At 38.5% G+C, this 26126-nt stretch overlaps 1 protein-coding gene across 1 annotated transcript in view; it reads left to right on the top strand.

Annotated features, from left to right (window-relative positions):
- LOC137767383 (cytochrome P450 2C23-like) overlaps nt 1-26126 on the top strand; it is a 33706-nt gene that overhangs the window by 6931 nt on the left and 649 nt on the right. Inside the window, exons 3-8 of the mRNA XM_068548361.1 lie at nt 6657-6806; nt 7425-7585; nt 8096-8272; nt 19398-19539; nt 20518-20705; nt 24400-24541. Coding sequence (XP_068404462.1) covers nt 6657-6806; nt 7425-7585; nt 8096-8272; nt 19398-19539; nt 20518-20705; nt 24400-24541 — 960 coding nt within the window. The remainder of the gene's footprint in view (nt 1-6656; nt 6807-7424; nt 7586-8095; nt 8273-19397; nt 19540-20517; nt 20706-24399; nt 24542-26126) is intronic.

Raw genomic sequence — 26126 nt, 5'->3', positions numbered from 1 at the left:
AGGGATGGGAGGTATTGTTGTTGTTCACTCTGGAAAACACAATCTGCCCACAAAAAGCAGGTAGAAGAGGAAAGTATCACCTCTGCACTGATGAGGGAAAATTTGAAGAACAGAAGTTTAAGTGGGAGCCAAGTGGTCCTGCAGTGGAAGATAGGATTAGAGAGTCTTCTGCATTGAGTCACAGACAACCCTGGACCGACACTGAACTCCCCGTGTAGAAAAGAAGAGACTGACTACTGTATGTGAGATTCATGTGCGTCTATGTGTACATTCCCAGATTTGGACTCCCAAAAGCATTTCAATTTCGGAATAGGGCAATAGAAGATGTCAGATTTTCCTCTGAAATAGATATTGTCAAGAGCCTTGACCTTAAACTTTTAACTGACAGCATCCGTGAATCAAAGCAGCCTTCACATAGCTCATTTATTGTAATCAGAACCTAGAAAATATACCGGCACTCTCTCCCGCCGTCACATTTGCCTGGCATATACTCCAACACTGGAAGAATTCAACCATCTTCTTCTCTGTGCGTGTGTCCAGAAGATAAACACTGCTAGAGATATTCTCTCAGTAATTACACTGGCTTCCCTTTAAATTAATACTTTAAACCTCAATTAGACTCTTAATACAACACATTCCTCTGATTGGCTCCCTTTTCCACTCTCAGAGACTCCCCATTCCTCCTATTAACACCCGCATTATACATTTCCTCTCTCAGAACCATTGTGTCATAACTCATTGTAACAACAGAAGCATCAGAAAGGAACTCTCCAGTTTCTTAACATTTTATCTATGGGTCTATCTACCCCTGCACCCACATTCTCCTTTTTTTTTTCTCCTGTTACAATTGAAAAAGTGTCCCTTTTCTTGACAGGGAGAATTTCCACATGTGCCCTAGATCCTATAGCATCTCACCTTCCCAAGGATTTTACTTCTTTGGTAATGCCTTCTCCATCCCTGATTACCCATCTCTCTCCGCTTGTCTCGAAAGCCACTCCTCTCTCTTCCCTACTGGCCCTGGTTCCCAGTGCTACAGTTACTGCAAGCTGAAATTCCCACACTCTTTCGACAGCTGGCTCTGACTGGGATCAACCAAAGAGAGACACTGGCAAGAGATTGGGGAGTGGAAGGAGAGCCAGAGGACCCCCTCTCTCTGTGCCTCAGATAACATCTCTTCCAAGAGCTGCATGTCCCCCCGTAACTCCAGGGCCCCTTTGGTTCCTGGCCAGGTAACCCCAGCCACTGAGCTCCTTTGTCCCTTCCATGGGGAGATGGTAGCAGTTTTCTGCTGTTGATAATTACCAGTTGTCTCGCTGTCCCTGGTTTGGCCTGTCAGTGTTTCCATCACCTTAAAACCAATTCCCTGGATTAATTTTCCTCTGTTTTAAATATTGAGAGAGGCTTCTCTTTTGCTGGTTGGACTGTGACTGATAAACTCACTCTCCAGTGAATCATTCCCAGGAGCATGTGAATATTCCACAGCACTCTCCTCACAACTCCCTTCGGTTACTGTTCCAGGTTTCTTGCCCCTTAACAGCCAAACTTCTCTAAAGAGACATCCATAATGATGGAGTAATTCCCCTTTAGAAACCTATCTTGAGAGATAATACAAGATGTGGGAAAAATTATAAACAAGAATGTTCACGGTAGTAATATTTTTACAATCTGGCATATAGCCGGTGTCAACCAAACAAAAAATGCACAGTGTGAGAGCTGTGAGTTCACTTTTATTCGGGGACTTACTGAGGACTATAGCCCAGGAGACAGCGTCTCAGATAGCTCTGAGAAACTGCTCTGAAGAGATAGTGGGGGAGGTCAGTATATATATGATTTGGTGAAGGGGGTATGTGCAATCAATCCCCCATCTCAGTAGAAGGCTGCTGCTAGTCACGAGGAACAGATGTCTCCCTAAATGATTTTATTGCTTTTCTAAGTATGAGGAAATGCAAGAAATTGAGTTCATAAAGTTTCCTCCTGAAAATATCTAACTATCTGAAGGCCTGTTCTGTCAGTTTCCCCAGAGCACAAAGTGCCTCATTCCTGATCTCCCCGCTGAATTCCTTTCAGGGTCTGTTGAAGGTCAGTGACTGCAGCGGCCATTGACCTAATCCTTGTAGAGCCGGATGGCAAGTGACATGCTTTAGTTGGCACAGGATAGCAATGAAAATTTATTAAATAAATGGAAGAATAAATGAAGAGCAAAAAAAGGCAACATTTAAAAGTCTAATTAAGGATTAAATAAAAATTGTACCAAACTTGTAATTGCTTTTTGATTTAAAAGTGATGCAAAAACAGTTAAAAATTTAAAGAGATAAAAATATTCCTAAAATCCAATAATAATAATAATGTTATTATTAATAATTATTATGAACATTAGATGTTATAATAATAATTGGAGTATTATTGAATTATTATTATAATAGCTGTAATTATATAATATTAGCTAATATTTATTAAATAATTCTTGTTTCTTTAGGTAGGCCTGTATAGCTATAAACTTCCCTCTTAGAACTGCTTTTGCTGCATCCCATAGGTTTTGGGTCGTCGTGTTTTCATTGTCATTTGTCTCTAGGTATTTTTTTATTTCCTCTTTGATTTCTTCAGTGATCTCTTGGTTATTTAGTAACGTATTGTTTAGCCTCCATGTGTTTGTGTTTTTTACGTTTTTTTCCCTGTAATTCATTTCTAATCTCATAGCATTGTGGTCAGAAAAGATGCTTGATATGATTTCAGTTTTCTTAAATTTACTGAGGCTTGATTTGGGACCCAAGATGTGATCTATCCTGGAGAATGTTCTGTGCGCACTTGAGAAGAATGTGTAATCTGCTGTTTTTGGATGGAATGTCCTATAAATATCAATTAAATCTCTCTGGTCTATTGTGTCATTTAAAGCTTCTGTTTCCTTATTTATTTTCTGTTTGGATGATCTGTCCATTAGTGTAAGTGAGGTGTTAAAGTCCCCCACTATTATTGTGTTACTGTCGACTTCCTCTTTTAGAGCTGTTAGCAGTTGCCTTATGTATTGAGGTGCTCCTATGTTGGGTGCATATATATTTATAATTGTTATATCTTCTTCTTGGATTGATCCCTTGATCATTATGTAGTGTCCTTCCTTGTCTCTTGTAACATTCTTTATTTTAAAGTCTATTTTATCTGATATGAGTATAGCTACTCCAGCTTTCTTTTGATTTCCATTTGCATGGAATATCTTTTTCCATCCCCTCACTTTCAGTCTGTATGTGTCCCTAGGTCTAAAGTGGGTCTCTTGTAGACAGCATATATATGGGTCTTGTTTTTGTATCCATTCAGCAAGCCTGTGTCTTTTGGTTGGAGCATTTAATCCATTCACGTTTAAGGTAATTATCGATATGTATGTTCCTATGACCATTTTCTTAATTGTTTTGGGTTTGTTTTTGTAGGTCCTTTTCTTCTCTTGTGTTTCCCACTTAGAGAAGTTCCTTTAGCATTTGTTGTAGAGCTGGTTTGGTGGTGCTGAATTCTCTTAGCTTTTGCTTGTCTGTAAAGCTTTTGATTTCTCCATCAAATCTGAATGAGATCCTTGCCGGTAGAGTAATCTTGGTTGTAGGTTCTTCCCTTTCATCACTTTAAGTATATCATGCCACTCCCTTCTGACTTGTAGAGTTTCTGCTGAGAAATCAGCTGTTAACCTTATGGGAGTTCCCTTGTATGTTATTTGTCGTTTTTCCCTTGCTGCTTTCAATAATTTTTCTTTGTCTTTAATTTTTGCCAATTTGATTACTATGTGTCTCGGCATGTTTCTCCTTGGGTTTATCCTGTATGGGACTCTCTGTGCTTCCTGGACTTGGGTGGCTATTTCCTTTCCCATGTTAGTGAAGTTTTCGACTATAATCTCTTCAAATGTTTTCTCTGGTCCTTTCCCTCTCTCTTCTCCTTCTGGGACCCCTATAATGTGAATGTTGTTGCGTTTAATGTTGTTCCAGAGGTCTCTTAGGCTGTCTTCATTTCTTTTCATTCTTTTTTCTTTAGTTTGTTCTGCAGCAGTGAATTCCACCATTCTGTCTTCCAGGTCACTTATGCATTCTTCTGCCTCGGTTATTCTGCTATTGATTCCTTCTAGTGTAGTTTTCATTTCAGTTATTGTATTGGTCATCTCTGTTTGTTTGTTCTTTAATTCTTCTAGGTCTTTGTTAATCATTTCTTGCATCTTCTCAATCTTTGCCTCCATTCTTATTCCGAGGTCCTGGATCATCTTCACTATCATTATTCTGAATTCTTTTTCTGGAAGGTTGCCTATCTCCACTTCATTTAGTTGTTTTTCTGGGGTTTTATCCTGTTCCTTCATCTGGTATATAGCCCTCTGCCTTTTCATCTTGTCTATCTTTCTGTAAATGTGGTTTTCATTCCACAGGCTGCAGGATTGTAGTTTTTCCTGCTTCTGCTGTCTGCCCTCTGGTGGTTGAGGCTATCTAACTAAATACTTCTTATGTGCCAGATACTGTGCTGGAGGCTTCTCATGTATTACCATATTCAGTTAACACAGTGGCCCCATGAGGAAAATATTTTTTATTTCCATTCAACAGAGGAAAAGCTGAGGCAACAGAAGTTAAATAACTCACCCAAATTAGAAAGTTTTGGAGTAGAGATTTGAGTTCAGTTTGCCTATCTCTGGAACTCAGAACCACTAACCATAGTCTCAATACACTAACCTATTCTTAAATTTTTAAAAAAAAATTTTTTAATTGAAGTATAGTTGATGTAACATATTTATTTTTATGTACCATCTCCCAGATGTTGTTCATATGCGCACATATTTTACATAGTTGTAATTATAGTATAGACATATTTGTATACTGATTTTTCTTTTAAATATTAACATTTCTGCTATTTTTACATAGTTTTCATAATCATCATTTTAACAATTGCTTACTTTTCCTAATATTGATTTACTATCATTGTATAATTATGCAAAAAATTACCCTATCATTAGCATTTAGATTGTTTACAAATTTCTTAAATCAGTATAGATGATATTGCAGTGTACACCTTTTAACTTTCGCTGAATTATTTCTTTGTGTAAATTCTTAGGAAAGCAATTAATGGATCAAAGACAATTTTAATAGTTTTTGCTATAAATATTGTTTTAATTTCCAGAATAGGTCGTGATATACAAAGAGGCTAAACAATGCACCAAATTTGCCACAAGCTTGATTGCTTTAGGTACAAAATTTCTTTTTAATGCTTGCTAATTTGGTAGATGTGAAATGAATATTTAAATTATTGTGTATTGAACATCTTCTATGTGCAAGGTAAGAGATCATCATGTGTCACAGGAAATATTTGGAGAGATGCGCCAGTCACTTAACTAAGTAAAATCTAGTATAGGAAGTAACACAAGTAAACAAATTGCTGTAATACAAGGTAGAAAAGATAAATTGTATTAAAGCATCATGCAAGCCAATTCAGTTAAAGGAAGGCAAGATTACCTCCAGTAGAGGATAGGGAAGATTTCCAAGAGAAGGTTTTCAAGATGGCTCTTAAAGGAAAGCTAGAAACTCAACAAAGCGAATAGGGCGGGAGCAGACTTATCAGCAAAAGGGAGAGAATGAACAAAATAAGGGTGCAAAACAATGTAGTTGCTTTTAGTGAACAGCTGTGATTGGTCTATATGCTCAGAGTTAGAGCCAAGGGAGAGAATGATGGAAATGTTTGAGGTTTTAAAGGTGTCAGAATGAGACCGGGGTGGGGAGGTGGGGGTGGGGTAGGGGGACCCATTGAATGAATTTTAGCACCAGCCTAATTGTCCCTGTATTTGATTTTGAGTAACCTGGAAACTGTAGATTTAGAGGAGTGAAAGGGGAAACTGGTTTGAAGATGATTAGAACTTTTAAAATCTGTAAAAGTGTTAGAACCTGAAGTGTGGTAGTGTACTATGAATTGACAAGAAGGGACAGATGAGAAAGACCTTTTGGAGGTGGAATCGACAGGACTTACCAAGTGCAGATGTATAGGGTGAAGGGCAAGAGGGATATGAAGATGCCCTGAGGTTTGGATTTTGGGCACTAGGAAACTGGTGGTGCATTAAGGAAATTCAGGACATGTAACTGGTTTTGTACAGAGGAAGGAATGAAGAAACACTGGTGTGAACATACTGAGTTCCTTTGCTCCTGAGTTTCTTCTTGTTCAGATTAGCTAACATTAGCTGTAGTAAATTCAGAGGCGAATGGAAACATATATTCCCTATTGCTCTGCTTTCCAGTTGCTTATCCTCTAATAGAGAAAATCACAGGTAGGATTAAACCACAAGTTAGAGGGATATTAAGTGTAAAACAGACACTCAGGAAAGAGGTTTGTGAGAACACATGCCAGTCTTTACTATTTTTAACAAAACCAGACAGAGGGCCCTTCCCACACTTGGGAATGTTCTCTACCTGCCAATGATCCCACCTTCTGACTCCATCACCCCTGCCCTCTGTTGACCAGAGCTTGGGTTTTATTTTCTTTGTGACAAATATTTCACCCAAACCAAAGAATATGTTGTGCTCTTCAAAGACCAGTTGCTAAATCCCTGATAAGGGGCACTGGCAACAGTGCAGGGTGGACACAAGAGATAAGCTTCAGGGAAAGTCGGACTCCATGATGCAAAATTCTTTCCTGCTCTTTGCTTCTTTTCCTAGGAATCTTTTTCAGTAATGGAAACAGGTGGAAACAAATGCGGCGCTTCTCCCTCATGACCCTGAGGAACTTTGGGATGGGGAAGAGGAGCCTCGAGGAGAGGGTCCAGGAGGAGGCCCAGTTTCTGGTGGAGGAGCTCAGGAAAACAGAGGGTGCGTTCCATTGACCATCCTTTAGGGGCAAGGGGCTTCTACACACAGAGCTTCCCACCAAAGCTCCTCCTTTGGGAGGCACGCAATAGTCCACAAGCTGCTCTATGAGTCAGGGCGTTGACTAGGAAAAAGGCCACAGGAAGAAAATGACCCAAAACTGTTACTTAGGACTCATGAATCCCTTTGTTTGGATTCATCTCCCAACTTCGGCACTTACTGGATGTGTAAATTTGGACAAGTTACTTAACTTCTCTAAAACGCAGTTTCCTCATGTGAAAAATGGGGCTAAAAACCAAACCTCAGAATGAGGGTTAAATAATACAGTTTGCAAAACATTTACACAGTATCCAGCATGTATAATACTCCGTAATATTACCTGTTGCTCTTACGACTATTACAGTATTCATTGAATAACATAATAATTAGTAGTAGTAGCATAGTATAATACTATAGAGCATGTAGTACTAGTAGAAGATCCCTACATCCTAATCTGAAGAAGTTTAGAGAAAATAAAATATAGGTATCAATATGAGCAAGAGGGAGGCCCTGTTCTTGAAGCCCTAATGCAAGCTGATGAAAATTCTAAATGTTAGAATTGTTTTTTTTTTCTCACATCAGCTCAGCCCTTGGACCCTGTCTTCACCCTCTCCTGTGCTTCCTGCAATGTGATCTGCTCCGTCCTCTTCAACGAGCGTTTCCACTACAACAATAAGACGTTACTCTCCCTGTTGAGTTTGTTGAATAAAAATTTTAATCGAATAAACTCTCCCTGGAACCAGGTAAAGCCAAGTCTGCATCTGCCCTTGCGGTTGATCTCATGGGGGCACTGGGACCCCATAGGCAGGGTAAAGGGCTGCGAGCTCCCCCCCCCTGCCCCATGAGCACGTGCCAACAAGCACTGTCACCTTCCCTCCACGTGTGTCTTGTCGAGTGGATGAGTGCAGTGTCACTTACCCCAGCACCTATGGAAGGCTGCCCTCTGCTTGCTTCTGTGAGTTGACTCCCACAAAAGAAGACATCACATTCCCAGTTGCCTACGTTTCTTTTAAGGCCCCTACACACATTCTCCCCATCTCTGACTCTGAGGTTGGCCAAGGTCGATTGAGCAAGGAGATGGGAAGGGGCTGCTCTCTCATGTACGTGATGGTCACCCTCCCTTCTCTTCTGCTCAGAAGCTGGAGGAAGAGATTCTCCCTAGCCAGACCCCACAGAGGGTTAGGTGCTCCACTTAGAAACACTGGTCTCTCTTCACAAACTGAATTGCTGATGTATTTTTTTTCTCATTTTAGATTTACAATCTATGGCCAAAACTCATAAAGCATCTCCCTGGAGAGCACAAAGCATTCTCAAAAAGGCTTAATGATATTAAATATTTTATTCTGGAAAAAGTGAAGGAGCATCAAAAGTCCCTGGATCATAATAACCCTCGAGACTACATTGACTGTTTCCTCAGCAAGATGGAGCAGGTACTGTATGTGACATCTTTCCCTGATACTATATTTTAGCAGTCCATGGAAATGCAGGAAAGCATAATCACACCATATAGGTAATTCTTTTTTTTTTTTTTTTTAATTTGGTTGTGCTGGGTCTTAGTTGCGGCAGGCAGGCTCCTTAGTTGTGGCATGTGAACTCTTAGTTGCAGCATGCATGTGGGATCTAGTTCCCTGACCAGGGATCGAACCCAGGCCCCCTGCATTGGAAGCGTGGAGTCTTAACCACTGCGCCACCAGGGAAGTCCGCATTTTGGTAATTCTTAATATTTTGATATCTTATGGCAATGGGGTACACTATTAACAATAACAGAAATTTAAAGATAGTCCAAAGCCCTCTTTTTCCTTTGTATTTCTATTTACTTCCTACACTTGGATATTAGCATTTAATGAAGTGTTCTCGATACATATTTACAATGAGCTACATATATATATATATAAACATGCATATATATATATATATATATATATATATATATATATATGCATGTTTCTGAGCATATATTTATCTTGGGGTGGCTAAACACACATGCATCTTCTCTACACATTACTTACACATACATAGTCAGCCATTTTTGCCACAGTGCTTCCCAGGTAGCATGTCATAGACCAATACATTATAAAAACTGGATTGTGTTTTCCCATAGAACAATCTTGTTATTTGAAACTGGTGACAGATAAAGGGTTCTAAAACAAATACATTATACGTTAACCATGGATGGTATTAAACATATTGAACAGCAAGTATCACACAGCCACCAACCCTCAGAACATCACTGACATAAAATACCAGCATGAGTGTCCATGAGGACATCAGTAGAAAAACAGTCAAGACTGTGACAAACAATAGATTGTAAAAAAGATATTTAAATGTATATACACATATAACAGCTTAAAATCTGAAAATAATTCTTTGAGCCCTATAAAATTAACCTCATTTATGCCAAATTTCCCCAGATATATATAAACAAAAGAAAAACACCACTCAAGTATATCATAAATGTGCAAGTTATAGCAAACAATTAATAATAACTTGTTTAGTCTTCTTAATCTCTAGGAGGGCTGATTTGGAAAGCTTGATTTCCTTAGAAAACATGTTGAAGGAAGGCATGTTGATGCCCTTTTTTCTTCTCAGAAATTTCCCTGGGGTCAGTAGAGTCATTCAAGCTCATTCCACTTATCAACAATGTACATCAAAATAGCCTCTTCATTCTGATGGAAAAGTTTGTTGTTGGCTCTCAGAGGACTAGATGTTTGTCTGGAAAAGAGAAAAAAAAAATAGCCAGGTTATAAATTCAATCATTTAAAGATTTTATTTAACACCAACTCTGTATCAGTCATGGTGCTTGGTAAAGGGAATAAAATGATGAATCAGATACTACCCTGTAATTTTCTTTCATAGCACTTATCATAGTTTAACAAAGTATTTATTTAATTTACCTCTACATTCTCCACTACACTGTATACTCCAAAGGGCTGCAGTATTGTCGATTTTTTCACGCTTTGTATCACCAGCAACTAGCACAATGCCTAAAATATTGTAGATAAACATAAATATTTATTGAAATAATTATTGAATTAATTAATTAATTAATTAACAAAGATACAGTCCTTGACTTAATGGAGCTTACAGTCTAGTGCAAAGATCATCAAAACAAACAGTAACAATGAAGTGCTAATAGGGGAAGTACAAGATCGTTATGGGAGAATGTGGCAGGAACACTAATGCTAGTCTAATTCGAGTCAGGAAGGGACTTCTAAACCAAGGCCCAGTGGATACATCCCTGCTCACGTAGGTGAACAATTGAGCTGAGAGCTGAAAGGTGAGTAGGGATTATCTGCATAAAAGTAGCAAAGAAAAATATACCAAGCAGAGGAACAAGATGTGCAAAGGCCCTGAGGCAGAGGGAAGCTTGGGGATATGAGGGGTAGACAGAAAGTCAGTGTGGCTGGAAGGGAGGGAGCAGGGGAGAGTGGTGGGAGAGAAGCTGAAACAGCACGAGGTCAGCAGGCAGACCATTCATGCAGGGCCTGGCAGGACACATTAATTAGTTTAGCTTTTATCCTAATATCAGTGAAAATCATTTGCAGGGTCTAAGCACTGTGTAAAGGATGACCATATTTGTGATGTGGAGAACAGATTATAGGGGTCAACAGTGGATGCAAGGAGAACAGCTAGGAGTTGTTTCAGGGTAAATTTCCTGGTAGCAGAGCCTAAAATAGGGATTTGTGTGGAAGTGATTTATTAAGGGAGTGCTATCAGGAGAAACTTCTATGTATGTGAATGAGAGAAACAGGATAAGGAAGGGGAAAAATTAAAAATAGATGTGGTTTCAGGTGAAGCCTAGTCTCTACCTGATCCTACAGGGGGCTCTAGAGTATAAATTGCACTGCAGAGTTTGTCCTTCCCTGGGGCAACAGAGCTGGGCTTTTGTACTCTTGCACCTATCAGTCATTGGTCACAGGCAGCCCCATGAGGGTGGTCTGGGAGACTGATTCCCTCCCAGGCTTCTCTTGTCATTGTGGGTCCAGTGTCCAAGGGACTCCAGAGAAAGTTGCAGGTGTGAGCCAAAGCAGCTGTGAGGTAGGTTATCAGAACCAGTAAAAGGGATCTGAGCAGGGCACCAATAGCATTTTCTATACGAGATGATTGCACTGGCCCAAGGCAAAGAAGATGGCCAAGGGTACTGGTGGTGGAAATGAAAAGATGTGGATAGATTTGAGATACTTTTAGGAGGTAAAATTAACAGTCTTGGTGGTGAGTTGGGAAATGCAAGAGATGAGGAGCTGTGTTCCTGGCTTGCCTAACTGGATGGAAGCTGGGGCCATTCACCAATACAGGAAACACTGGAAAGGGACAGTTGTTAGCATACATACCAAAGCCTTGAGATCCTCTGAAAGAGTCTAGAGGAAGGAACAAAAGAAAGTTGATACGCCAACGTCTGGATTTCAACCATTCCTTCCTCTCCTCCCCTCCACATCTATTTTTCCTTTAAGATAACTATCAACAGAAAATGGATAGAAACTTCTGAAGCATTTCTGCTTTCCTGTAAATTTTGTTGCATTATGTTTTAATCTCTAAACCTTACTACATAACAGATATGGGTGTGTTAAAAATTAAACAAAATGGTGGAGTTCACCAATGGTGGAGTTCTACTTAGCTAAATTACAGAGTTAGAACATAAATAGAGAGTTAGAACATAAATAGAAGATATGTTGATATTTCCATTTTCTCCCTCACTCTCTTCCCAAGCAAAGATTTTTCAAAACCTACTGGACTTTCTGTTGTGAGGGAGTTATTTAAAATGCTCAGTATTCCAGATCAAGGCAGTAAGAACTATAGGTAGGAAGTGGCAACGTGCCTAAAAACTTGGACATCCATATGCAGAAATCATCCCATTTTGAAATGAACAGGAGAGACATGGTATAAAGAAACTGAGTTAAGAAAAACTTGATACAGAGCTTTAAAAGTAAAGCTAATAGTTAAAAGAAGTACTCTAATACTTTTCTTAAATTTAAAAACAGTGGTATTAGAAGCCCACCAAAAATTAATCAGCAATGAAAATAATTTAATTATAGTGAAAAATAGAGATTTTATTAGCTTAACTAGTTTATATATATTAAACAATAATTTATTCAACAAATTCTTAGTGCCGGCTATTGTGCCAAGGGTTAGGGATACATCAACGAAGAAGATTTAATCCCTATTATTTTTAGTATTGTAATTGTAAAATAGAAAGCTCAGAGATTGGTTCAAGATGGCAGAGTAGAAGGACATGCACTCACTCCGTCTTGCGAGAGCACTGGAATCGCAACTAACTGCTGAACAATCATCAACAGGGAGACACTGGGACTCACCAAAAAAGATACCCCACATCCAAAGACAAAGGAGAAGCCACAATAAGACGGTAGGAGGGGTGCAAGCACAATAAAATCAAGTCCCATAACCACTGCGTGGGTGACTCACAAACTGGAGAACAATTATACCACAGAAGTCCACCCACTGGGACTTCCCTGGTGGCGCAGTGGTTAAGAATCCACCTGCCAATGCAGGGATCACGGGTTTGATCCCTGGTCTGGGAAGATCGCACATGCTGTGGAGCAACTAAGCCCATGCACCACAACTGCTGAGCCCGCGTGCTGCAACTACTGAAACCCGTGTGCCTAGAGCCCATGCTCTGCAACAAGAGAAGCCACCGCAATGAGAAGCCCGCGTACCACAATGAAGAGTAGCCCCCACTCACTGCAACTGGAGAAAGCCCGCGCAACAACGAAGACCCAACACAGCCCAAAATAAATAAATTAAAAAACAAAAAACAAATTCTTTAAAAAAATTTTTTTAAAAAAAGAAGTCCACCCACTGGAGTGAAGGTTCTGAGCCCCAAGTCAGGCGTCCCAACCTGGGGGTCCGGCAACAGGAGGAGGAATTCCCAGAGAATCAGACTTTGAAGGCTAGCAGGACTTGATTGCAGGACTTCAACAGGACTGGGAGAAACAGAGACTCCACTCTTGGAGGGCACACACAAAGTAGGTGCACATCAGGACCCAGGGGGAAGGAGCAGTGACCCACAGAAGACTGAACTAGACCTACCTGCTAGTGTTGGAGGGTCTCCTGTGGGGGGTGGGGTGGGTGGCTGTGTCTCACCGTGAGGACAAGGACACTGGCAGCAAAAGTTCTGGGAAGTACTCCTTGGCGTGAGCCCTCCTGGAGTCCACCAACAGCCCCACCAAAGAGCTTGTAGCCTCCAGTGCTGGGTCACCTCAGGCCAAACAACCAACAGGGAGGGAACTCAGCCCCATCCATCAGCAGATAGCAGATTAAAGTTTTACTGAGCTTCTGCCCACCAGAGCAACACCCAGCTCTACCCACCACCAGTCCCTCCCATTAGGTAGTTTGCACAAGCCTCTTAGATAGCCTCATCCCCCAGAGGGTAGACAGCAGAAGCAAGAAAAGCTACAATCCTGCAGCCTGTGGAATGAAAACCACATTCACAGAAAGACAGACAAAATGAAAAGGCAGAGGACCATGTACCAGATGAAGGAACAAGATAAAACCCCAGAAAAAAAAACTAAATGAAGTGGAGATAGGCAACCTTCCAGAAAAAGAATTCAGAATAATGATAGTGAAGATGATCCAGGACCTTGGAAAAAGAATGGAGGCAAAGATTGAGAAGATGCAAGAAATGTTTAACAAAGACCTAGAAGAATTAAAGAACCCACACCTAGAAGAATTAAAGAACAAACAAACACAGATGAACAATACAATAACTGGAAAGAAAAATACACTAGAAGGAATCAATAGCAGAATAACTGAGGCAGAAGAACGGATAAGTGGCCTGGAAGACAGAATGGTGGAGTTCACTGCTGTGGAACAAACTAAAGAAAAAAGAATGAAAAGAAATGAAGACAGCTAACAGACCTCTGGGACAACATTAAATGCAACAACATTCGCATTATGAAGGTCCCAGAAGGAGAAGAGAGAGGGAAAGGACCTGAGAAAATATTTGAAGAGATTATAGTCGAAAACTTCCCTAACATGGGAAAGGAAATAGCCACCCAAGTCCAGGAAGCGCAGAGAGTCCCATACAGGATAAACCCAAGGAGAAACACACTGAGACATATAGTAATCAAATTGACAAAAATTAAAGACAAAGAAAAATTATTAAAAGCAACAAGGGAAAAATGACAAATAACATACAAGGGAACTCCCATAAGGTTAACAGCTGATTTCTCAGCAGAAACTCTACAAGCCAAAAGGGAGTGGCATGATATATTTAAAGTGATGAAAGGGAAGAACCTACAACCAAGATTACTCTACCCAACAAGGATCTCATTCAGATTCGACGGAGAAATCAAAAGCTTTACAGACAAGCAAAAGCTAAGAGAATTCAGCACCACCAAACCAGCTCTACAACAAATGCTAAAGGAACTTCTCTAAGTGGGAAACACAAGAGAAGAAAAGGACCTACAAAAACAAACCCAAAACAATTAAGAAAATGGTCATAGGAACATACATATCGATAATTACCTTAATGAATGGATTAAATGCTGAATTAAATGTGAATGGATTAAATGCTCCAACCTAATGACACAGGCTCACTGAATGGATGCAAAACCGAAACCCATATATATGCTGTCTACAAGAGACCCACTTCAGACTTAGGGACACATGCAGAAGGAAAGTGAGGGGATGGAAAAAGATATTCCATGCAAATGGAAACCAAAAGAAAGCTGGAGTGGCAATACTCATATCAGATAAAATAGACTTTAAAATAAAGAATGTTACAAGAGACAAGCAAGGACACTACATAATGATCAAGGGATCAATCCAAGAAGAAGATATAACAATTATAAATATATATGCACCCAACATAGGAGCACCTCAATACATAAGGCAAATGCTAATGGCTACAAAAGAGGAAATCGACAGTAACATAATAACAGTGGGGGACTTTAACACCTCACTTACACCAATGGACAGATCATCCAGACAGAAAATTAATAAGGAAACACAAGCTTTAAATGACACATTAGACCAGATAGATTTAATTGATATTTATAGAACATTCCACCCAAAAGTGGCAGAATACACCTTCTTCTCAAGTGCACATGGAACATTCTCCAGGATAGATCACATCGTAGGTCACAAATCAAGCCTTGGAAAATTTAAGAAAATGGAAATCATATCAAGCATCTTTTCTAACAACAACGCTATGAGATTGGAAATCAATTACAGGAAAAAAACTATATAAAACACACATACATGGAGGTTAAACAGTGGGCTACTAAATAACCAAGAGATCACTAAAGAAATCAAAGAGGAAATCAAAAAATAGCTAGAGACAAATGACAACAAACCATGACAATCCAAAACCTATGAGATGCAGCAAAAGCAGTTCTAAGAGGGAAGTTTAGAGCAATAAAATCCTACCTCAAGAAACAAGAAAAACCTCAAATAAACAATCTAACCTTACACCTAAAGGAACTACAGAAACAAGAACAAACAAAACCCAACGTTAGTAGAAGGAAAGAAACCATAACGATCAGAGCAGAAATAAATGAAATAGAAACAAAGAAAACAATAGCAAAGATCAATCAAACTAAAAGCTGGTTCTTTGAGAAGATAAACAAAGTTGATAAACCATTAGCCAGACTCATCAAGAAAAAGAGGGAGAGGACTCAATAAAATTAGAAATGAAAAAGAAGTTACAATGGACACTACAGAAATACAAAGCATCCTAAGAGACTACTACAAGCAACTCTACGCCAATAAAATGAGCAACCTGGAAGAAAGGGACAAATTCTTAGAAAGGTATAACCTTCCAAGACTGAACCAGGAAGAAATAGAAAATATGAACAGACCAATCACAAGTAATGAAATTGAAACTGTGATTTAAAACCTTGCAACAAACAAAAATCCAGGACCAGATGGCTTCACAGGTGAATTCTATCAAACATTTAGGGAAGAGCTAACACCCATCCTTCTCAAACTCTTCCAAAAAATTGCAGAGGAAGGAACACTCCCAAACTCATTCTGTGAGGCCACCATCACTCTGATACCAAAACCAGACAAAGATACTCCAAAAAAAGAAAATTACAGACCAATATCACCGATGAATATAGATGCAAAATTCCTCCACAAAATACTGGCAAACAGAATCCAACAACACATTAAAAGGATCGTACACCATGATCAAGTGGGATTTATCCCAGGGATGCAAGAATTCTTCAATCAATCAATGTGATACACCATATTAACAAATTGAAGAATAAAAGCCATATGATCATCTCAATAGATGCAGAAAAGGCTTTTGACAAAATTCAACACCCATTTATGATAAAAACTCTCCAGAAAGTGGGCATAGAGAGAACCTACCTCAACATAATAAAGGCCTCATACGACAAACCCACAGCAAACATCATTCTCCGTGGTGAAAAACTGAAAGCATTTCCTCTAAGATCAGGAACAAGACAAGGATGTCCATTCCCGCCACTATTATTCAACATAGTTTTGGAAGTCCTAGCCACGTCAATCAGAGAAGAAAAATAAAAGGAATCCAAATAGGAAAAGAAGACGTAAAACTGTCACTGTTTGCAGATGACATGATACTATACATAGAGAATCCTAAAGATGCCACCAGAAAACTACTAGAGCTAATCAGTGAATCTGGTAAAGTTGCAGGATACAAAATTAATGCACAGAAATCTCTTGCATTCCTATACACTAATGATGAAAAATCTGAAAGAGAAATTAAGGAAACACTCCCATTTACCACTGCAACAAAAAGAATACAATATCTAAGAATAAACCTACCTAAGGAGGTAAAAGACCTGTATGCAGAAAACTATAAGACACTGATGAAAGAAATCAAAGATGACACAAACAGATGGAGAGATATACCATGTTCTTGGATTGGAAGAATCAATATTGTGAAAATGACTATACTACCCAAAGCAATCTACAGATTCAATGCAGTCCCTATCAAATTACCAATGGCATTTTTTACAGAACTAGAACAAAAAAAAAAAATCTTAAAATTTGTATGGAGACAAAAAAACCCTGAATAGCCAAAGCAATCTTGAGGGGAAAAAATGGAGCTGGAGGAATCAGGCTCCCTGAGTTCAGACTGTTCTACAAAGCTACAGTAATCAAGACAATATGGTACTGGCACAAAAACAGAAATATAGATCAATGGAATAGGATAGAAAGCCTAGAGATAAATCCACACACCTATGGTCAACTAATCTATGACAAAGCAGGCAAGGATATACAATGGAGAAAAGACAGTCTCTTCAATAAGTGGTGCTGGGAAAACTGGACAGCTACATGTAAAAGAATGAAATTAGAACACTCCCTAACACCATACACAAAAATAAACTGAAAACGGATTAATGATCTAAATGTAAGACCAGACACTATAAAACCCTTAGAGGAAAACATAGGAAGAACACTCTTTGACATAAATTACAGCAAGATCTTTTTTTGACCCACCTTCTAGAGTAATGGAAAGGAAAACAAAAATAAACAAATGGTATCTAATGAAACTTAAAAGCTTTTGCACAGCAAAGGAAACTATAAACAGCCCTCAGACAGCCCTCAGAATGGGAGTAGATATTTGCAAATGAATCAACAGACAAAGGATTAATCTCCAAAATATATAAACAGCTCATACAGCTCAATATTAAAGAAACAAAGAACCCAATCAAAAAATGGGCAGAAGACCTAAATACACATTTCTCCAAAGAAGACATAACAGATGGCCAAGAAGCACATGAAAACCTGCTCAGCATCACTAATTATTAGAGAAATGCAAATCAAAACTACAATGAGGTATCTCACCTCACACCAGTTAGAATGGGCATCATCAGAAAATCTACAACCAACAAACGCTGGAGAGGGTGTGGAGAAAAGGGAACCCTCTTGCACTGTTGGTGGGAATATAAATTGATACAGCCACTGTGGAGAACAGTATGGAGGTTCCTTAAAAAACTGAAAATAGAACTACCATATGACCCAGCAATCCCATTCCTGGGCATATACCCAGAGGAAACCATAATTCAAAAATACACATGCACCCCAATGTTCATTGCAGCACTATTTACAATAGCCAGTCATGGAAGCAACCTAAATGCCCATTGACTGGCGAATGGATAAAGAAGATGTGGTACATATATACAATGGAATATTACTCAGCCATAAAAAGGAATGAAATTGGGTCATTTGTAGAGACGTGGATTGATCTAGAGACTATCATCCAGAGTGAAGTAAATCAGAAAGGGAAAAACAAATATCGTATATTAACGTGTATATGTGGAATCTAGAAAAATGGTACAGATGAGCTGGTTTGCAAGGCAGAAATAGAGACACAGATGTAGAGAACAAACGTATGGACACCAAGGGGGGAAAGTCGGGGGTGGTGGTGGTGGTGGTGGTGGGATGAACTGGGAGATTGGGATTGACATATATACACTAATATGTATAAAATGGATAACTAATAAGAACCTGCTGTATAAAAAAATAAAATTCTAAAATTCAAAAAAAAGAAAAAGGAAAAAATTGGGGAATATATGCCAAAATATTGTCAATGTTCATTACTTAAATGATAGGATTAATTTTCTTCTAATTCCCCTGTATTTTGTAAATTTTTGACAGTGTTCATGTATTTGTACACATATAATGCATTCCTGTATGTAACACTACAATGTATTTGTATGTCTATGATGTATATGTATTACTTTTGCAAAGTAAATGTAGATATATGAAAAAATAAAAATAAAAATATATTTTTGATTTAAACATTAGAAGGGTGCAAAAAAAAAAAAAAAAAGAAAGCTCACTCACTGTTTTTAAGCCCTGGATCAGTTTATTTTCTAAAGACTTTGTAGATTCCAGGCAAAAAATTATGAGTCAAAATGTCCTATATGTACAAGTACAGTCTTCATAGTAGAAATGCCAATAATGGGGGTGGGTGGGAGGGAGGCTTAAGAGGGAGGGGATATATGTATACATATAGCTGATTTACTTTGTTGTACAGCAGAAACTAACACAACATTGTAAAGCAATTATACTCCAATAAAAAAAAAAGAAATGCCATTAATAATGATGAGTGTCATATGTGAGAGTGTGGGGCTGCGAATACCTATGTCTTTGTAAGTGAAGGAAACAGACCAGTCCCAAACCAGTGATTTCTCTACATTGTGCTCACATGGAGCTTATCATCTAGTCTTTTTCGTTAAATATAGTAAAAGAAGATACTATTCTTTGAGTATTTGTATATATGAAGAATTTTTCCAAGATCTTCCACCGATTAATTCTTTTAATCTTTATAATAACCCTATGGGGTATGTTCTATTTTTTACCCTAATTTCACAGATGATGAAATTGAGTAAAAAGGTAAAGTAACTTGCCAAGTGCACACATCTGTTCATTGACCAACCCGGGATTTGAACCAGAAGTTTCGATTCCATGATGGATTTTTTTATCTACCACCCTACCGTGCACAAAATGAAGCCCATTGCTAGGATGGGGTGTGATCATAGAGCTCTGATAAGCCACTGCCTTCTTTTTAACTCATGTGACCATTAACTGTACCATCTACAGGAGAAACAGAACCCAGAGTCTGAATTTCACTTGGAGAACTTGGCAACCTGTGGATCAAATCTGTTTTCAGCGGGAATAGAGACAACCAGTATCACTCTGAGCTATGGGCTCCTGCTCCTAATGAAATACCCTGAGGTTCAAGGTACAGCAGATATCCTAAGTATTTATGTAGGATAAAATATGAGCTCCTGGCACTGGTGAGGGTGGGAAGATACTACTGGCAGTGACGACTTCTCTTTCTTTGGACTGCCTTGTAGAACATCATGCAAAGGGTCATCCATGTGGTTTGATTTTATAGATCAGAATTATATCAAATGATGCTGATAAGAAAGAGAGAACTTTACGAACCCAAAGACTTTCATTTAAGTTTAAACACAGAGAAGCTTCTGAATCCCAACTCTTCCATATGTGATGCAATGCTGAAGAGTGAGCCTTATTTAGATGAGGGATGCATGGATTCCCACGGTGGATTCTCATTCTCGGCCTGCCCATACCTGCCTGTGTGACCTCAAACAAGTTAGTTCACCTCACAGGCCTGTGTTTTTCCATCTTGAAAATGGGTCAGACTCCCCAAAGGGAATTTTTAGCTCCAATGTAATTTAAAATTAAAAAATGAAATTGTAGTAGCGTGATTTTCTCAAGCACGTTCTCAGAGCACAGGTCTTAGAAAGCCAGTGTTTATACTGCTTAACAAAATGGTGTTTGCCATTCCCACAAAATGTGTAGGAGACTGGATGAGGCTGACAAAGCAGATGCTCCTACTAGAGTGAGGATTAAACATTTCCTCTCTACAGCTGCTTTGCCAGGAATCTGGGGTAAACCTTAATCCCTGCCACAGATGTCATCTCCTCACCTGTACAGGAGGACAAACCAATTCAGGCAGGAGGCCAAGGACATAGCTGATGCAGCTTTTATGTTTCCTGCAGCAAAATCTCTGGTCTTTTAGACTAGAAAATAGAAAATAGAAATTCCATTGAGGAGCAGACCCGTGGGCTGTTTAGCAACATGTCTTTGACCTTGGGAGCCTTTTCTAGGCCACTTTCTATTATACATCGTAAGCATTTCCAGGTGTCCAGGGGACACATCTCTTGAGTAGCATTCATGATTCATGTCTTTGCAGCCAAAGTTCATGAAGAAATTGACCGTGTAATTGGATGCAACCAAAGCCCCTGCATGAAGGACAAGATAAAGCTGCCCTATACAGAGGCCGTGCTTCATGAGATACAAAGATACATCACCCTCCTTCCTTCTAACATGCCCCGTACTGTGGTCCGGGACACGAAATTCAGACAGTACTTCATCCCTAAGGTTAGAGGTGTCTGGGAAAGCTGGCTGGGATAGAAGGGAGCAGCATGATACCTCAGTGGGGTCTGTTAGAGACATCTCAGTTCTGTTTCAGGAAGAGAGGCAATTGAGAGACATGGAAAGAACACAAGGTCAGAGTCACATGGCCTGGGTTTGAAATCTGTCATTGCCATGCAGTGCACCCTCAGGCCATTCTGTCACCTCTGTGGTCCTGTCTCTGCCTTCCTGGAATGGGGAAGCTGACCTGGGGCTCCCAAGGCCCCTCACACTCTCACGTAGAATGTATTGAGGGAGAAGTGATTTGCATTAATGCGAATCTTGTGGGAACAGAAACCTGATTTTCCATGATGGATTTTAAAAAGGGGGAAGAGATGGAAAATGTATATGCAGCTCTAAAGTAATCAAGTCAAATGTCAACTTTCTTTGACCCGAATTCTTTCTTCTGAAGACCTCATATACCAGGACATTTGGGATATTGCTGCCCATGACAGTTAACAGTTAACAAAAGAGTAGTCAGTCTTCTGTAGTCAGTCTTCTGTAGTGATTAAGGGGTTGGGTTTTACATTTAATCCATTCAAGGGTATAGAAGAGGAAGAAAAGGTGACAGAATACTGCAAAACTGAAACAGCCCCCAACCTTACTGCCAAATGTCAATGCAAAAGTCTATTAACACATAAGTCTAGCATCACATTAAAAATACTACATCACCAGCAAGTGAAGGTAATCAGGAACACAGGAATGGTCTAACACCAGAAAATCTGGTTTAATAAAATTCACCATATAAATAGAATTTAGAGAAAAATCACATGATAATCACATTTGTACAGAAAATGCTTTTGATAATATTAAAGAGTTTAACCCTTAAAAAAATAGGAATAGATAAATACCTCATTAGCCACGGAAAACATATTTCCCAAATCATGCTTTTTGACTAAAAGCATGCCTATTAATATCAAGAATAAGACAAGGCTATCCACCATTACCAGTATTTAACTAGAATTAGAAAAAGGTAATGAGATAAAACATTTAAGAGCTGGCGTCAATTTGTAGGTGACATAACTGTACCTGGAAAACTCAAGAAAATTAACTTAAGTACCACTGCAAAAATAGAATTTTCCAGTGGTTGGGTACAAATTTATTATTAAAAAAATCAGTTTCTACCCTATATAAAATAAAAGCTATGTTTTAAAAACATAATGAATAAAAGCTTTTTATTGATAAAAACGAGGATAAAATACTTAGGAATATACTTGATAAGAAATTTGCAAGATTTATACCAGAAAAAAAAACCCTTAAAATGTTAATGAAAGATATACAAGTTTTGAATAAATTAGAAGACTTATTCTGTGTTCAGGTAGGAAGATAGTAGTTACCCTGAAATTAATCTATGCATTTATGAGATCTCAATGAAAATATAAACTAGATACTTTTTTGGAACTAAACTAACAGATCTCAAATTTGATATGGGAAATTAAAAAATAAAGAATAGTCAGGGACAGGTCCTACCAAATATTAAAACATAATATAAGGTCACAGTTATTAAAGCACTATAATACAGCTTCTTGAGTAGACAGATCAATCAAATAAAATCTAGAAATAAATGTAATTATACATGGAAACTTAGTATATGATAAAGGTGGCTTTTTCCTTGTAATCTAGAGGAAAAATATTGATTATTCAGTTGTAGAACTCCCAGGGGAGTTGGGAAAAAAAGAATAATAAATCCCTACCTCAAACTTTCATATAAAATAAATTTCATATGAAAATTTATTCTTGGTGGCTCAAATATATACACATAGAATATTAAACTATAAAAGTGCTAAGGATAAAAGCAATAATTTTTTTTGAGAATTTCAGAGTAAAGAAAGACTTTCTAACATTGACCAAAGAAAAGAGGAATAAGAGGGCTATACATTTAAAAATAGATAAATTTGGTTACATGCAAATAAGAAAAATCTACCTAAGAAAAAGAAACAAAGTCAAAAGACAATTGACAAATTGAGACAAAATGTTTCATAGTTCATAAGAACAAAGAACTAATTACTGAAAAATAAAATGAACTCCTACAGTCAGCATGAAAAAACCCCAGAACCAACAGATAAAATGCATGGGAGACAAAATTTAAATTTGAGTGAAAGTAATTACAAATGGTTTTTAAATATGTGAAAATATACTTACACAATAAAATATATTGAAAATAAAAATGATAAAGAAACATGTTTTCACTTGTCACAATATGTTGGCAAGATATAAAAAAACATATGTTTTTGCTAGTAGTATAAATTGGTGTAACTTCCATGGAAGGTATCGTTGCAATTTCTATGAAAATTCAAAATGTGCATAGAAATTTGAAAAGCAGTTCCACTACTAGGAATTTATCCTTTGTATATATTTCCCCCCAAATAATATTCATTGCAGCAATATTGGTGCTGAATATTCATTTAAAAAGGACTTAAAATTATTATTATTATTATTATTATTATTATTATTATTTTTGGCCACGCTGCATGGCTTACAGGATCTTAGATCCCCGACCAGGGATCGAAACTGGCCCCTGGCAGTGAAAGCACCAAGTCCTAACCACTGGACCGCCAGGGAATTCCCTAAAAATTATTTATGTAAAGTAGAATACTAAGCAAGCTACAGAACACTACAGGATGCTACTATTTGTGGAAAAAGTAGGAAATAGGTGTGCACCTTTTTTTTTTAATCCATAAGATGTCTCATAAAGGATATATCATACACTGGTAACAGTGATTACATTAAGAAGGAAACCAGGGGACTTGAGAATAGGAAAGAGACTTATTTTCACTTTGAACCCTTTCGTACTTTTTTTTGTGTGTGTATTTTATACCATGTGCATGTATTACCTACTCCAAAACTTGTGAAATAATGTTTCAGGAAATACAAAATGAAGTAAAAATGGGAAGAGGAGGCTTTCACTTAAACAGGGGTGCTTTATGACCCATAGATAGATGGGTCAAATTCTAACCATGCCACTTGCTAAAAGTATAACCTCAAGTAAGTTATTTCTTCTCTCTGAATCTCAATTTCTGCATTTATACAATGTGAAACAAACAAACAAACAAACAAAAAGCGCCTACTGGATATGGTTGAAGTGAGAATTAAATTTATAAACTACTAAACACAATGTCAGGTAAATGTGAAGTGTTCCATATCAATGGTCGTTATTATTTTGTCATTTAAATCTCACAAAATCTAATGGGGCAAAGAGGAAAGCCTATTGTTGTTACCCCACCCCATTTTACAAGTGAGGGAAGTGGGGTTTGACCCAATAGATTTTATAGATTACAAGTTTCCATCTCTCATTTTCTTCCATTCACACTTGAATTCAGAAAGAAAAAAATAATGAAATGTGAGCTCTTTCAATTTGAGGCAACAATTCCAGTAAAGCGCATGTCTAGACAATATGGGTTGCAAACCTTAGCTTTTTAACAATTGATTATTGCACATTGACCATAACAGTGCTCTTCCCACAGAGAACCATCTTACTACTTGATAAAAGATATTGTATGATAATGTGTGTAAAAGAGCCATCACACGAGACAGTCCTCTCCAGGCAAACTTAAGAGTGCTCGATCCTATTTAGTCCACTGTGATTAAAAGTGTTAGACTTTTTATGAACCAAAGGTAAGCATGATAATGTGCCACTCCACTCTCCATTTCTTGGTTCCAGGGCGCTACTGTATTGCCATTACTGTCTTCGGTCCTGTATGATTGCAAGGAATTTCCCAACCCAGAGAAGTTTGACCCAGGTCACTTTTTGGATAAAAATGGCAGCGTCAGGAAAACAGAATACTTCGTGCCTTTTTCCATGGGTAAATACAAATACACCCCATCCAAACCATACACATGCACCTTTTGGATAACTTTTAGCTTTACTGAATATGGCATAACTAAGTAATCCATTGATGATAGCAAAGTCAATCAAATCAATCTGTTATATACCCCCAAATCGGGATGGATCCATTTACGTCTGTATACCAGTAGGATCAGGTAAGTCTTCCAGGGACTCTTTTGTTGTTTGGTGATTGAGTACAATGCTAGTTTTTCAAGAAACCAAGGCAAATCAATTTAATTCAGATGTCACACATTATCAGATAACAAAGGGACCTCCTTTTACAAACTCTTGCCTGTTGATCTCCCTTTCATAATATGACTTTTTCAAAACAAAATGTTCAAGTTTCTCTCTTCTTATAAAATTATTAACCATTATTAATTTTCTGATTCTTAGAGAGGCCATCAGAGACACCTTGGCCACTTCATCCTCTTTCTTCCCCTCTGAAGTCCGGAGCCCCACATACCCTTGCCTCTTTGCAAGCGCTGGTTGGCTCCCAGTTGCTAGTTCTCATAAAGTCATAAAGACAACTTAGGATTTCTCAGCACCCATTCTTTTTCTTTGTTACCCTAGTCAATCATTTGATTAGTATTTTCAAAAATAACAGTATGTTTTATTTCTAATTACAGTGATAGTAAGTGTTCAGTATAAAAGATGGAAAATGCAGAAGAGCAAAAAAAAAAAGAGAACGGAGGGACTTCCCTGGTGGTGCAGTGGTTGGGAGTCCACCTGCCAATGCGGGAGACTCGGGTTCCGGCCCTGGCCCGGGGGCTCCCGCATGCCAAGGAGCGGCTGAGCCCGTGCGCCACGGCTGCTGGGCCTGCGCTCTGGAGCCCTTGGGCCGTGGCTGCTGAGCCCGCGTGCCTGGGGCCAGAGCTCTGTGACGCGAGGGGCCGCCGCGGTGCGGGCCGCGCACCGACGCGAGGAGTGGCCCCTGCTCTCCGCAGCCTGGTGGGGGTGGGGGGCGCGAGCAGCCGCGAGGACCCAGCGCAGCCATAAATAGATGGATGAGTGGATGGGTGGATTTGTAAAAAGGAAAAAAAGAAAAAGGAAAATCATTTGCAATTTCAGCTATAGCCTGAATTTCAGATTCAGGCTATAATCGCTGTTAATATTTTGCTATATATACTTCACACAGTTGTCTAGATATACATAATAAATGTATATTTTATTTTAAAAAATCAGGCTCATTCTGTACAATCTATTTGATAACCTGCTTTTGCTTAGTGTGTTGTGATATAAGACAGTATTAAATAATCTTCCGTACAAACATGTTTAGGTTGTGTTGCATGATAGATGCACAAGGATTTATTTAATTAATCCAGTATAGGTGGATGTCTAGTTTTCAACTAACTCATCAGTGTCATAAATAACAATGCAAGTGACACGCTCATAGGTGAATCTCTAATTCCTACAGATAAATCCCCAGAAGGAGAATTACTGAATTAAGAGTGAAAATTTCTTTAGAGAGTTTTGATATGTATTGACAAATATCCGTCTAGAAGAACTGTACCAGTTCATTGTCCTCCAGCAGTTTCTTAGCCATCCCTTTTCTGATCAGTGTT

The sequence above is a fragment of the Eschrichtius robustus genome, chromosome 7, assembly GCF_028021215.1.
Source record: "Eschrichtius robustus isolate mEscRob2 chromosome 7, mEscRob2.pri, whole genome shotgun sequence".
NCBI classification, from domain to species: Eukaryota; Metazoa; Chordata; class Mammalia; order Artiodactyla; family Eschrichtiidae; genus Eschrichtius; species Eschrichtius robustus.
The sequence above is the reverse complement of the archived record's forward strand: the minus strand, read 5'-3'. Positions and strand labels throughout refer to the sequence as shown.